At 42.0% G+C, this 12,347-nt stretch overlaps 1 protein-coding gene across 1 annotated transcript; it reads left to right on the top strand.

Annotated features, from left to right (window-relative positions):
• The first annotated feature begins 7,959 nt into the window (after positions 1-7,959).
• On the top strand, positions 7,960-9,639 carry NPY5R (neuropeptide Y receptor Y5). Its single transcript, XM_066316833.1, has one exon. It carries the CDS (start codon positions 7,960-7,962, stop codon positions 9,289-9,291), a length of 1,332 nt encoding a protein of 443 aa, XP_066172930.1. The 3' UTR covers positions 9,292-9,639.
• Positions 9,640-12,347: the final 2,708 nt, after the last annotated feature.

The raw sequence follows: 12,347 nt of genomic DNA, 5'->3' as shown, positions 1-12,347 counted from the left end.
ACTCACTCTTTATCGCATCCACAGCTGTGAGGGCAAGGCTGTGCCCACTCTTGGTAATTAGCACAGCTCCAATGTATTTGAGGCAAGATTGCTCTTAGCACTATCCATATCTGTCTTCCCACATTCCATTGCAAAGACATCTCAGCATTGCCACCTTCTCAGAAGTCCAAGGCTTGCTGCTTTATGCAAACTAAGAATCTGTGGAAGGGATGGACCATACAGAAGCCAGACATTAGTAGCATTTTTAATAGTGTTTTATTAGAATTTTTCTGGGCATGAAGTGTTTGTGAATTTTAACCAACACAAATGCTTCATATGTATCTCACAAAATCTCTCCAGTTCTGTAGGAGCTATGTCCTACCACTTACACTGTTTTGCCCATGGATGGGTGCTCCACTGGTAGCAGACTTTACAATAACATTAGACTTTGTCTCATGGCAAACTTTGACTTTGATGATTGACTGCAGCTGTGGAACTGGACACTAGGTGCTTTAGATCTTTGGGTTTGTGCCATTTATCAGTTCTCACAAATTTCCATTAGAGCTCTGAGTCTTCATGTCTTCCACAGTTTGTCTTTAGAAGCTAAATTTTCTAAGATATTGGAATGATTATGCCAAAAGAAAGATACATTTGGGACTGTGGTAAGAAACATGACAAAACTCATTTGTAGTCTTATAGACACAGAGTTTTCTCCTGTATTTGCTGTTGTGTCGTCCTGACTCAGGAATCCCAGCCTTCTTTCTCTGATGCACCATTTTTTCCCCAGCTCCTCCAAAGGGGGTAGCTTTCATCATCACCATGTCTTACTTCCTCGAGTAAGTTTCAACAACTTATGGTGGCTGGTTTCTAGGGAACTTGTACTATGATCTGATGTCACTCCTGACATTTGATATCTGGGATGAGATGAAATCTTTTTTTTCTATCTCTAGATCACTGATTTCATTGTTCAGTTGTATGACTGGCAAGACAGAGGTACACAAACAGGGAAAAGGAAAAAATTATACTGCTCTGAATAGTAATTGTCTCTGATGTGTGCAAGTATCAGGGATGAAATGTACAGATACGGTTGAGAAAAATGTGGTGTTATTTATCAGTCTGTGTGAAATAAAACAAACAATCTCACAACTGCCAATACATTACCGGCTGATGAACCCTCTTGAAGTAAGATAAACAACAAAAAACTACCATATTTTATTCTTAGAGAGAATTGCTTTGAGGGAGGAATACTTGTCTTACTGCCTGCTCCTGCTAAGAAGCACATATTTTCTGGAGGCTCCTTGGGAAATTCTACTAGGTGACCTTAGAAATGGCTTAACAGGATGGTAGGCTATTTGTACCTTTATGAAGGTACAGTGGCATCCCACATAAATCATACTTGTGCAGTGTAGGAAACCTTATTTTCCCATTGGGCTCTGCCAGCAAATTTAGATTTCTTTTTAAAGACAATATCAGTCTGCTGTAACCAGCAGTTTCCATAGAAAGATGTAGTGTCTTTAAAACTTCACTTTTTCCAGGGGAGAACTTCCACTTCAAGCAGTGGGGCCAGCAATGTGGGAAGCTCTCCTGGAACAAGAGAAGTAGGGAAAATCTTCATCGTGCCCATCATGTCTTAGAGCCATAATGGGTTTCTATCTATGGGTTGTACCCCCAAAATTTGCATGAAAGGCTTCAAAACCATCAGTGTTAGGTGGGAAGATGGTCAAAAATACTAAGAAACAGCTGTTCAGGCCTAAAAAGGATTAATTCTGTTCTCCGTTGTGACTAACAGGAAAGTTAATACGATGAGATGGATTGGCGCGTCACTTCCACCTGGCAGCTCCCTGTGCTCCCCTTGCACATGCAGTGATTCACCAGCAGTGGGTGGTGAATTATGCAGAAGCAGGCAAAAGAAGATGGGATGAAATCTTCAAAAGGAGATGGGATGAAATCTTCTTTGCCATCCTGAGCTCATCTGCTGAAGATGAAGATTATTTGTTCCTGGATCACTCAATGAGTATTTTCCCAATACCCAAGTTAAATAAGGAACCTACCTGGACTTTTCAAAGGTTATTTTACAATATGATTGATCCAGTTGTTTTGCCTTTGTGTGGTACAGTCTTTCACAGGCTAATTATACCGACAGCTTTTCTGCAGTGCTCTGTTCATATCAACTGTCAAGGTAGCACCTTGGCAAATGGGAAAGTCATTACATTTCTGTGTCAGATTCTGCCTCTTGTGCTCTCAGGGACCCGCATGTCACTGAGTTCTCCAGTAGCTCTGTAATAGGACTGTGATCAATGACTCTTGTACTAGAAGATAACAGCTGGTGAGAGTAGCAGAGTTTGTCTTTTCATGCTTTGTACTATGACATACTCAACAATTTTTAGGCTTTAAAATGTTGCTCACATAAGAAAATGCCCTGCTTTCCCACGGATTGTTCAGATAAAATTAAAACCACCCTTCAGATATTTTGCTCTGTAAGAACCGAACTCAGGTCATCAAGGAAAACTGTTTGGGGAAAATCCATCGCCTTCTACCTGCTCTAAAACAAAAATTAGAGGATATTTGAGCAGCAAGGATAAAAACCTCCGGAGCTCCGCTCCAGCCGAAGCGAGGGGAGCTTTGATCAACGTTGTGCGATTGCCTGCCTGCGCTCGCATCTCGCTGTGTCCCGAGACTCGCAGCGCGTTTCACCTTTGCGGAACGCCGTGCCCCGAGCGCCGGGTGAGGCGGCACTGAGAGCACCCCGTAAGCACCGGCGAGCGCGGGGTGTATTTACCGTCTCGCAGTATTTCCATGGAAACTCTGATTGTCACACCGTGCGGCGCTGAATTACCGGGCTCCAGGGCTGCCCGGAGCGGCCTCTCGAAATGCGCCCACGCTGCAGCCCCGGCCCCGGCCCCGCCGAGCGGGCGGAGAGCGCGGCAGCGACGGCGGCACTCCCAGCCCCGGGGCCCGGCCCTCGGCCGCGGGCGAGCCCCGGCGCCGCCGCAGCACCCGCGTAAGATGCGCCGCCACCCCGGGGGGCTGCGCGCCTCCCCCCGCTCCCGCGGAGCCGCGCTCCGCCCGCCCGTGCCGCAGCCGTGAGCGCGGACCGAGCGGAGCCGCCGCCTCGCCGCTCCCGCCCCCGGGGCGCCGCAGCGGGACAAGCGCGCAGGTAACGCGGGGCGGGCGCGGAGCCGCCACGGCCGGCTCGGCTCGGTTCTCGCCTCAGCCGGGCGCAGCGCAGCTCCCCTCCCCTCGCGGGGCGGCCGCGCAAGTTTGCGCGGGGCCCCGCCCTGCCTCCGAGTGCGCGGGGACGGGGAGCGCAGCGGGGCCGCGGGGCGCCCGGGGCTCGGGCGGAGAACGGGCGCGCGGTTTCGGACGCGGGGCGGTGCAGAGTGGTTCCCAAGGGAGGCGGAGAAGGGCAAAAATAACAGCCGTTCCCGTTTTGGGGTGGTTTGGTGCTTTTGCGGGCCAGGAGCTGCTGTGCTCTCTAGGGGAAAAAATGTAGTTTCAAGTTTTCCGTTCTGGCCGGCAAATACCCCATTATGTTCCGTAGCATTTCCTTAGAGCTGGACATACAACCTTATTAGTTGGCTTTGGCATAATTTGGGAACTTGTGTTCTTGTTTTCCGGGATAATGTTGCAGTTCTTTTGGTGAGACAGAGCATACCATTAATACGCGCTATTAATGCGTACAAAAGTCCTTTTTTCTGTTTTTCAATTTCAATCTGTTGAAGTCTTCCAGGTTCTCGGGCTAGTTTTTGCTGTTGCACATCATGAACAAGAGCATGAGAATCAGCAGCTTTTCATCTTTAGCCTGTGTAGTGAATGCAACACTTCAGTGGTCTCAGATTTTGTCTTGGATGTTCTCTCAGTCTGTAATGATGTGAGGGCAATATTTCTCAGGCTGTAACAACACAGCTCTGCGCTTTCCTAAAGCTTTGGTGGTTGTGCAGTAGTAGTCACTCATATTAACTGTTTACATCTGTGTAGATGCTTAAAAACCTCCTGACTTTTTCTGTGCAGTCTTGGTACTTCTCCAATGTTACGAGGGCAGAAAGGTTGTACTTCTTATGAATTTACACAATGTTCTTGCTCCATGTATGTATTCACCTTGGGGCTTGGGGATTTTGGGGATTTTTATAGGGTTTTTTTGACTGTTTTTTTTTCTTCTTTTAACATAGAGAAAAGGTCATCCAAGATTGTAAATCATTCACAGCTATAAAGATTAATTGCCCTGTTGCAAGGGTTGAACTGACTGGACTGTACAAGGACCAGCCAGTCAGAGATAACTTAATAGGTATTAATATTGTGGGATATAAGCCCTTATCCATGAATAAACCTTAATATAAGTATCTCATCTAATTGAAGGAACATTTCCTGGAGAAACAATTGCCTCTAGAGGATGATGGTTGCCTGCCCAGCTTCTGTGTTCTCGAAAATGTCCCTTTAAATATATAGAGAAATAGAAATATCCAGCCTATTAACTGTCCTAAGTGATAATTTAAGGATTTTGTAATTAAGTGATAGCTTTAAGTGAAAAAACGATAATTATAAGATTAAACACGTTAAATTAGCACAGGTTATCTGGTGCCTCTAACTCAGCTGAATGTTACTGCAATCATTTGACTCTTACAGTAAATATTCAAATCTACCTTGGATCCTGCCACAAAACTGCAGTCTCTACTGCTTTGTGCAGCTTAGCCTCCTGCCTCAAGCATTTCACTGAAACTACAGGAGACCTAGGCAAGCCCCCCACAGAGCTCAGGGGTATGAGCTCCCACAGGTGTAGCTCAGCACAGTCAGGAATGTGTGGTGTGCACATCAGCATTACAGAACCAGGACCTCATTTGCTTGACTCATAGATGCAGGGGTGAAAGTGATTCAACTTTTGGAGCTGACAGCTAGAAAACCTCCAGCAGGTACCTTCAGACTGACTAAATCTGAGCTTTGAAAACAGGCGCAAGAGCACCATGGCACCATTGTGCATTTAGTTTAGAAATACACTTCAAATATGAGGTGAAGGTTTTGAAAAGAGGATGTATTACTTAATTCTGTTTTCCACAATGGGATTTTCAGGAATTTCATTTCCCTGAAAGTTATGGCCACATGCTCCACGGGGATTGACCAACCAGCATGGGAGAGGGTGAACAAATATTCTATTCTCTCTGAGAATAGAAGCAGGAAGATACATTAAAACAAAGCAGGAAGATAAATGCCAATAAGTGCACATCTGTGAAATCAGTGCCAAGCTAAGATGGGTTTGGGGACTAGAGATCAATGATATGGGAGGATAACTTCTGTTTGCATCTTTATTGCCGCTGGCAATCAGACTGACAGCAGCTGGTTTCTTTTTGAGCAGGAGAGAGCTCAGAGAGCAAGAGATCCACTTGGCATGTTTTGAAATTAGGGGGAAAAGTCTACTTTTTTTCATGCTTCCATAATGAAAATGAAATTCTTTTTGGGTATTTTGCAAAGGGAACTTGTGTCAGCACAGCAGCAGTTGTCTGTTGAAACCAGCAGATTATACTGTTATTCCTTCCCTCTCTGTCTTGCTGTCACTCCGAAACTGTGACTACGGGAAGATGGTGCAGAAGGGGTTTCTGTGCACTGCAGACATTTGTGGTGCCATGGCTGTCCAGCCAGGGTGTGAGTAGATCGTGTTGTGACTTTTTCCAGTGTTCCTTCCTCACGGAAATGAGGACATGTGGTAGGGAAGAGCTCATCTCTCACCTGAGGCAGAAGGCTGCCGTAGCACAGGAGGGATGGAGCTGGCGAGCCTATACTTCAGAAGCACTCCTGCTAAACTTCTTCAGTACTGATGCAGCTCAACAAAATATGTTTACTTCAGAAAACCAGAATATTCCCTTTTTGTTTTTAAAGAATTCTGTTAAAAACACAATGAACCCTTCTGCTAAATCCATACTGAAAGATCTTTATGTGGAGGTGTAGAAATCCACAGAACCTGGAAACAGTCTTTCATTTAAACCTTCAAGAAGAATCCAGGAAACATTAATTTATAAAACATTTTACAATATAACACTACATAAATTTTTGTTCCTTGGTCCTAATCTTAGCATTATATTACCTTATCCAGGGCAAAGGTTGGGTAGAAAAAGTTATGTAGAGTTATATTTAGAAAAGAGAAATAAATTTCAGCAGATTTGGGAAGTCAGTGTAGTGCACTGATCATACAATTTTCAGTTGGTTACTAGCAACTCAGAAATTAGCTCAGAAAAATTAAGTGAAAACCTATTTACTTCATCAGCTAAGAGTTGTATAAAGAGAAGCCCACTAAAATGAAAACTTCTGATAATATCAATAGAAATAGAGAGATTAGATCGCTTACAGAATCTCTAGTCTGCTCCTTTAAAGTTGGTCTAGAGGCAAATGTAGTTTCAGATAGCATTGTTTGGCTATTTAGGGCTTTCCACCATTTCATTAAAGACTAGAAGAAACTGAACAGAAATAATATGCATTAATGCCTCTCTGCCTCTATGCATACAACTATAATATTTAGGTTATCCAATTTCATGTATTCAGTTCTTAATTCTATTTTAGATGTTAAAAAGCATTTTAACATTGAGGCAAATTGGGAAGGCTGACTTCTTTTCACCTCTTTCCAACATATAACCTGCAAGATCTTTTTTTATAAATATATGCATATATATACATATATTTCTACTTTTACTTGGAGGACCATCACATCACAATACAGTTAGCAAACATTCTCAGGTTATTTTATGGTTTGAGCTTCCCTTTGGCTCAAACCATAACAGCAGGAACACACATGATATAAAGGAAGGAGCGCATCTGCATGTCTGGAGGGAAGCAAATAATATTATTGCACATTGAAAATGTCAGCATAGTACAGCTCACTGAGGATTACTACAGTCTTGAAGAGCCCTGGCTCTTTTTGGTGATGGTTATAGCCTTCTGCTCTATTTATGTGTGCTTTGGGTTTGTAGATATTTTTTGTTTTCTCTTACATAAGATTTCTAAACATTAAGGAGTATTGTAGAGGACATTGGCACTCTGGGGAATTTTGGCTTTGAAACTCTAGTACACGCAAGTGTTTTAAGATAAATGGTGGTTTGAACTGAATTTTCATGTCTTTCTGTTTGTTCTAAAATGAAGACTAATATATGAAGATTCAGTAGGCTGAATTCAGTGCTGAGCTAGGTTTAATACTAGATGATTCTGTGCTGAATAAGTAGTAGTTCACTGAATTTTCAAATGGCTGTGTAGAGTTTGAGTCCAGTGAACACTGTCCTCTCTATATTACATCCAATTACTTTAGATGTTTTTTAGTTTTCCTTTCTGCTTGACCACAGTTAAACTATATCCAGCACTTAGCAGAAGATGTTTTCTATACACACTACATTAGGAATTCCGTTTTGGATTACTGACAGTGGATTTCCTGATCCTTTTTGAAAGCTCTCACCTATTTTGTGTTAGTTCTCTACTAGCAAGGTAAGAAATACTACAGCAGTTGTTCTCATATGCATTTTCAGGTGCCTTTTTTATAATTTGCAATGATATAATGATTAGGCATCTGCCCAGATGGTGACTGTAATTTCCTTACTCATATCAATGGGCTGTTATTCACATGAGTAATCTCACAGACTCGAGGTGTATTGCTTGTGTAGCTAACTGTTCCCTCATGAAAAGCTTGACAATATGTTCTGTAGCAAAGGACACTTAAAAGGCAGCATCATAATGCATACCTGTAAATTGCTATTCTCCCACACGAGCATCGAGGTAGGAGGCCTAGGAGTGCTGAACACCTAATGATAAAACCTACTTAGCTAATTCATGTTGACCTGAAGTTATGCAGGATCTGCCTCACAGTAGACTAACAGCACAAGTAATGTATTTGCATTGAGGTGATACAAGGTACAAAAATATGTGTATTTTTACATTCTGATTAGCAGCAATATCATAATTTCTTCAGGTGTTAATTAATGCCTTTCTTGTTCTAAGCAGGACTGTAAAATGGATTTAGGATTCAGAGACCATAACAACAGGACACATACCAAGAACACCTCTGCTGCAACAAAGAACTTTTCTGCCTGGGAAGACTATAAGAGTAGCGTTGATGACATGCAGTACTTTCTTATTGGGCTGTACACACTTATAAGTCTGGCTGGCTTTGTGGGAAATCTGCTTATACTAACGGCCCTACTAAAGTGCAAGCAGAAGACAGTAATAAACATTCTCATTGGAAACTTGGCCTTTTCTGACATCTTGGTTGTGCTGTTTTGTTCACCTTTCACGCTGACATCTGTACTGCTTGACCAATGGATGTTTGGCACTGTCATGTGCCATGTAATGCCCTTCCTCCAGTGTGCATCAGTCCTAGTTTCAACTTTGATGTTAATATGTATTGCTGCAGTCAGGTACCGTATGATAAAGTATCCCCTCTCTAGCAATCTCACAGCAAAACAAGGCTATTTCTTAATAGTGATCATTTGGGCCTTTGGCTTCACCATTTGCTCCCCTCTGCCAGTTTTCCATAAAACTGTGGACCTCAGCAAAACTCTGAATTTAGAGGGACTGGAGAACAGGCTGCTGTGCATTGAGTCGTGGCCTTCTGACTCCTACAGGATCGCCTTCACGATAGCCTTGCTGTTCATGCAGTACATCCTGCCGCTGGCGTGCCTGACCGCCAGCCACACCAGCGTCTGCAGGAGCATAGGGGCTAGGCTCTCAAACAAGGAAAACAAGTTTGAAGAAAAGGAGATGATAAACCTAACTCTTCATCCCTCTAAGAGCACTGGCACACAGGTTCAACCCTCCAGATATTCCAGGTGGAGCTGTGCCTTTGGCAGAAGGCACCACAGAAGATACAGTAGAAAGACTTCAAGTGTGATGCCAGCTGTTTCAAGGCATCATCAGGACACTCATTCCAGAGATCTCCCAGACACCTCTGACACAGAAAAAAGCCAGCTCTTTTCCTCCAGTAAATTCATCCCTGGTATCCCTATCTGTTTTGAAATGAAACCGGAAGAAAATACAGAGATCCAGAACATGATTACAGTATCTCAGTCCATCATCAGAATTAAGACAAGATCGAGGAGGGTTTTTTGCAGACTGACAGTGCTAATATTAGTTTTTGGCTTCAGTTGGATGCCTCTTCACCTTTTCCACATTGTGACAGATTTTAATGCTACTCTCATTTCCAACAGGCACTTTAAATTAGTATATTGCATATGCCATTTGTTGGGTATGATGTCCTGCTGCTTGAATCCCATCCTCTATGGGTTTCTTAACAACAGCATAAAAGCTGATTTAATGTCCCTCATTCCATGTTGCCAAATACCATGATTTTATGTGCCCCAAGATAAAGTAAAACAAACAAGTATGCCTTTCAAGCCTAGTGGCGTTTATAGCTGTAAAAGCTAAATTAGTTTTGTTCAGTTCAGTTAGTGTGACTTGGTTGTGATTAGTAGCATTTTTTTTTGTGGATGGATAGTTCTATTGCTGCATGTATTTCTTGCATTGGGCAGACATATATGCATATGTTATAATATTCTTTTATCTGTTACATGTAGGAAATCATGCCCAGTGTACAAAACCAGAAGACCATTTTCATTATCCAAATTGTTGGCAACCAGTACTTTGGAATTATACAGAAAATATAATGAGTAATATATGTGAGACAGACTACTTAGACATATCAGTATTAACTGTCATAAAACTATAATAAAATACATATCACTTACTAAATAATCATTGTTGAGACTATTTCAGTGCCAACTTTGACTGTTTTCCAATATAATTAAATCTCTCTTTCTGGGTGTGATTAGGAAAGTATTTTTCCTTAGCTCTTTGACCAATAGTTTGCAATATCTTTACAAGATGCTTTGCTGCTGATTCCTAGGTCGCCTTATTCCCCGTAACGGGTTTGAGAGTCATTGTTCTTGTCTTGATTGTTTCCATCTCACTGGAAACATTCAGTACAACCTCTCTCTGATTTCCTCAGCCAATTTTCACTTTGGCTTGTCATTTAATGTAATTTTCATCCAGCCTGAATTTATCTATAGTTATGTCTTTATTCTCACAGTGATGACACCCCTGAACATACAACACATTTCTGATCAGAGTAAGCCTTCATTATCTAAGCAAATAATAGTGGAAAGAAAAAGAAAATGGAAAGAGCATCAGGAATTTTTCTCTTCCTTTACCAAAATGCAAAAGCTTATTGCACTTCATTATAGCTTTGGAAAGGTATAACAGCTGTCAAATAAACATGTGTGCATGTGTGCCTTGACAGATGGGGGGAGGGGCAGAGTAGATTATTTTTAAATTCAGCAAAGGCAAGTGTAAGGTCCTGTCCCTGGGTAGGAATCATCCCCTGCACCAGGACAGGCTGGAGGCTGAGCTGCTGGAAAGCAGCTCTGCAGAGAAGGACCTGAGAATCCTGGTGGACACCAAGCTGTCCACGAACCAGCAGTGTCCTTGTGGCCAAGAGGCCAATGGTGTCCTGGGGTGCGTTAGGAAGAGCATTCCAGCAGGACAAGGGAAGTGATCCTGCCCCTCTGTTCAGCCCTGGTGAGGCCTCACCTGGAGTGCAGTGTCCAGTTCTGGGCTCCTCAGGACAAGAGGGACATGGAGCTTATGGAATGGATCCAGTGGAGTGCAACAAAAATGAGTATCTCTCTTATAAGGACAGGCTGAGGGAGTTCAGCCTCAAGAAGAGACAGCTGAGAGAGGAACTCACTAATGTCTGTCAGTATCTGAAGGGAGGTGCCATGAGGATGTCTCCAGTTTCTGCTTTGTGGTGCAGAGCAATAGGACAGGCAGTAACTGATGCACAGGAAGTTCCACCTGAACAAGAGGAAGAATTTCTTTATTGTGCAGGTGAGTGAACACTGGAACAGGCTGCCCAGAGAGGGTGTGGAGACTCCCTCACTGGAGACATTCAAGAACAGTCTGGACACAGTCCTGTGCCACGTGCTCTGGGGTGACCTTCCCTGAGCAGGGAGGTTGAAATCAGATGTGACCCACTGTGGTCCCTTCCAACCTGACCCATTCTGTCATTCTATGTGTGTGAACACATGTGCAAACATGTAAATACACACACACACATTTTCTGCATCTCCCCTCTCTCCTTTTCAACCAGACCAGTACTTTTCCTTCCAAATTTAAATTACAGGTATCTTCCCTAGGTCATATTATATTTCCCAGCACAAATTCAAAGTGTATATACATTTATACTTACCTGCCCCAGATTACTCTAATTTAATAATCCATCTCTTCCCCCAGGATTCAGTAAATATATGAAGCCTTGACTTTGAGTTTTAAGCTGTAACACCTCTCCCCAGTTACAGCTGGTGATTATTTCCTTTTCTCCACTAAGGATTTTTATCCAATAGGTTTTTTATATAGCTTCTACAGACTGAGAAATAAAGTTATTATTTTTATAAATGGGTGGTTGGAAACAGTCATTGTGCATTTTTTCCCTCAAGTTACATCCTTTCCAGATAGTCTTTAAAGTGAAAGCAGCTCTTTTATTTTGAAGAATCATCAACTTATTTTTTATCACAGTGTTATGATTCTGAGACCCTTCCTTGCTGAGCCATTATCTGCTATGGAGTTTATTACATGCCAGTGGGTAATAGCTCCTCTCCTTAAAGAATTTTTCTAACATCTAGTTGGCAGTAACCCGTTGTTCTTTGTTTTCAGTAGTGATATGCTTTAATAGTTTCTTCCTGGACCCTGACTATTGCATTTTGCAAATTACTATCTTCTAAAACCCTATAATAGTCTCTTAATGGACTACAAATGGTACAGAATAGATACTGCTGAAACAATAGATATTAAAATAGCTTTTAAAATGTTTTAAATACATTAAAATATTTATGACTAATCTTAGGATATATACTTAAGAAAAAGTCAACTAAACCTACAGTCAGAACATAGTTATGTAGTCCTACAGAAGTTTCTGTAGCTTTTGCCCTCTTTCTGTCCACAAATTTTTGCATTACTGTAATATGTAATCTTATTTATACCATGTGATATAGCCAAATAGAATAAAAGGATAAGAAGTCACACTGTTGCAGCTTCAAATATTCCTTCTGACTTAATTTTTTTCCAATTTACTGTTATCTTTCTTCCTCCTTGCTGTTTATTTCCTATTCCTTCCCTTCATTTAGAATTTTAACTATTTTTAACTCGTACGTTGTCAATTGTTATTTATAGACAAATTAAATGTTTATTTAGTAATTGCTCTTTCTAGATCAAATTCTGTTCATTCTGTATGGCAAACAGAATCCTGCTAGGATTGTAATATGGCTTCCTCTAGTTTCTGAGTAGATTACAAAGATCAGCATATACACTGGAGATTTCATATTTATATCTATTTGCCTGGATGAAGTCAA

The sequence above is a fragment of the Sylvia atricapilla genome, chromosome 4, assembly GCF_009819655.1.
Source record: "Sylvia atricapilla isolate bSylAtr1 chromosome 4, bSylAtr1.pri, whole genome shotgun sequence".
NCBI classification, from domain to species: domain Eukaryota; kingdom Metazoa; phylum Chordata; class Aves; order Passeriformes; family Sylviidae; genus Sylvia; species Sylvia atricapilla.
Note: the sequence above shows the minus strand (reverse complement) of the source record. Positions and strands in the feature narration are given on the sequence as shown.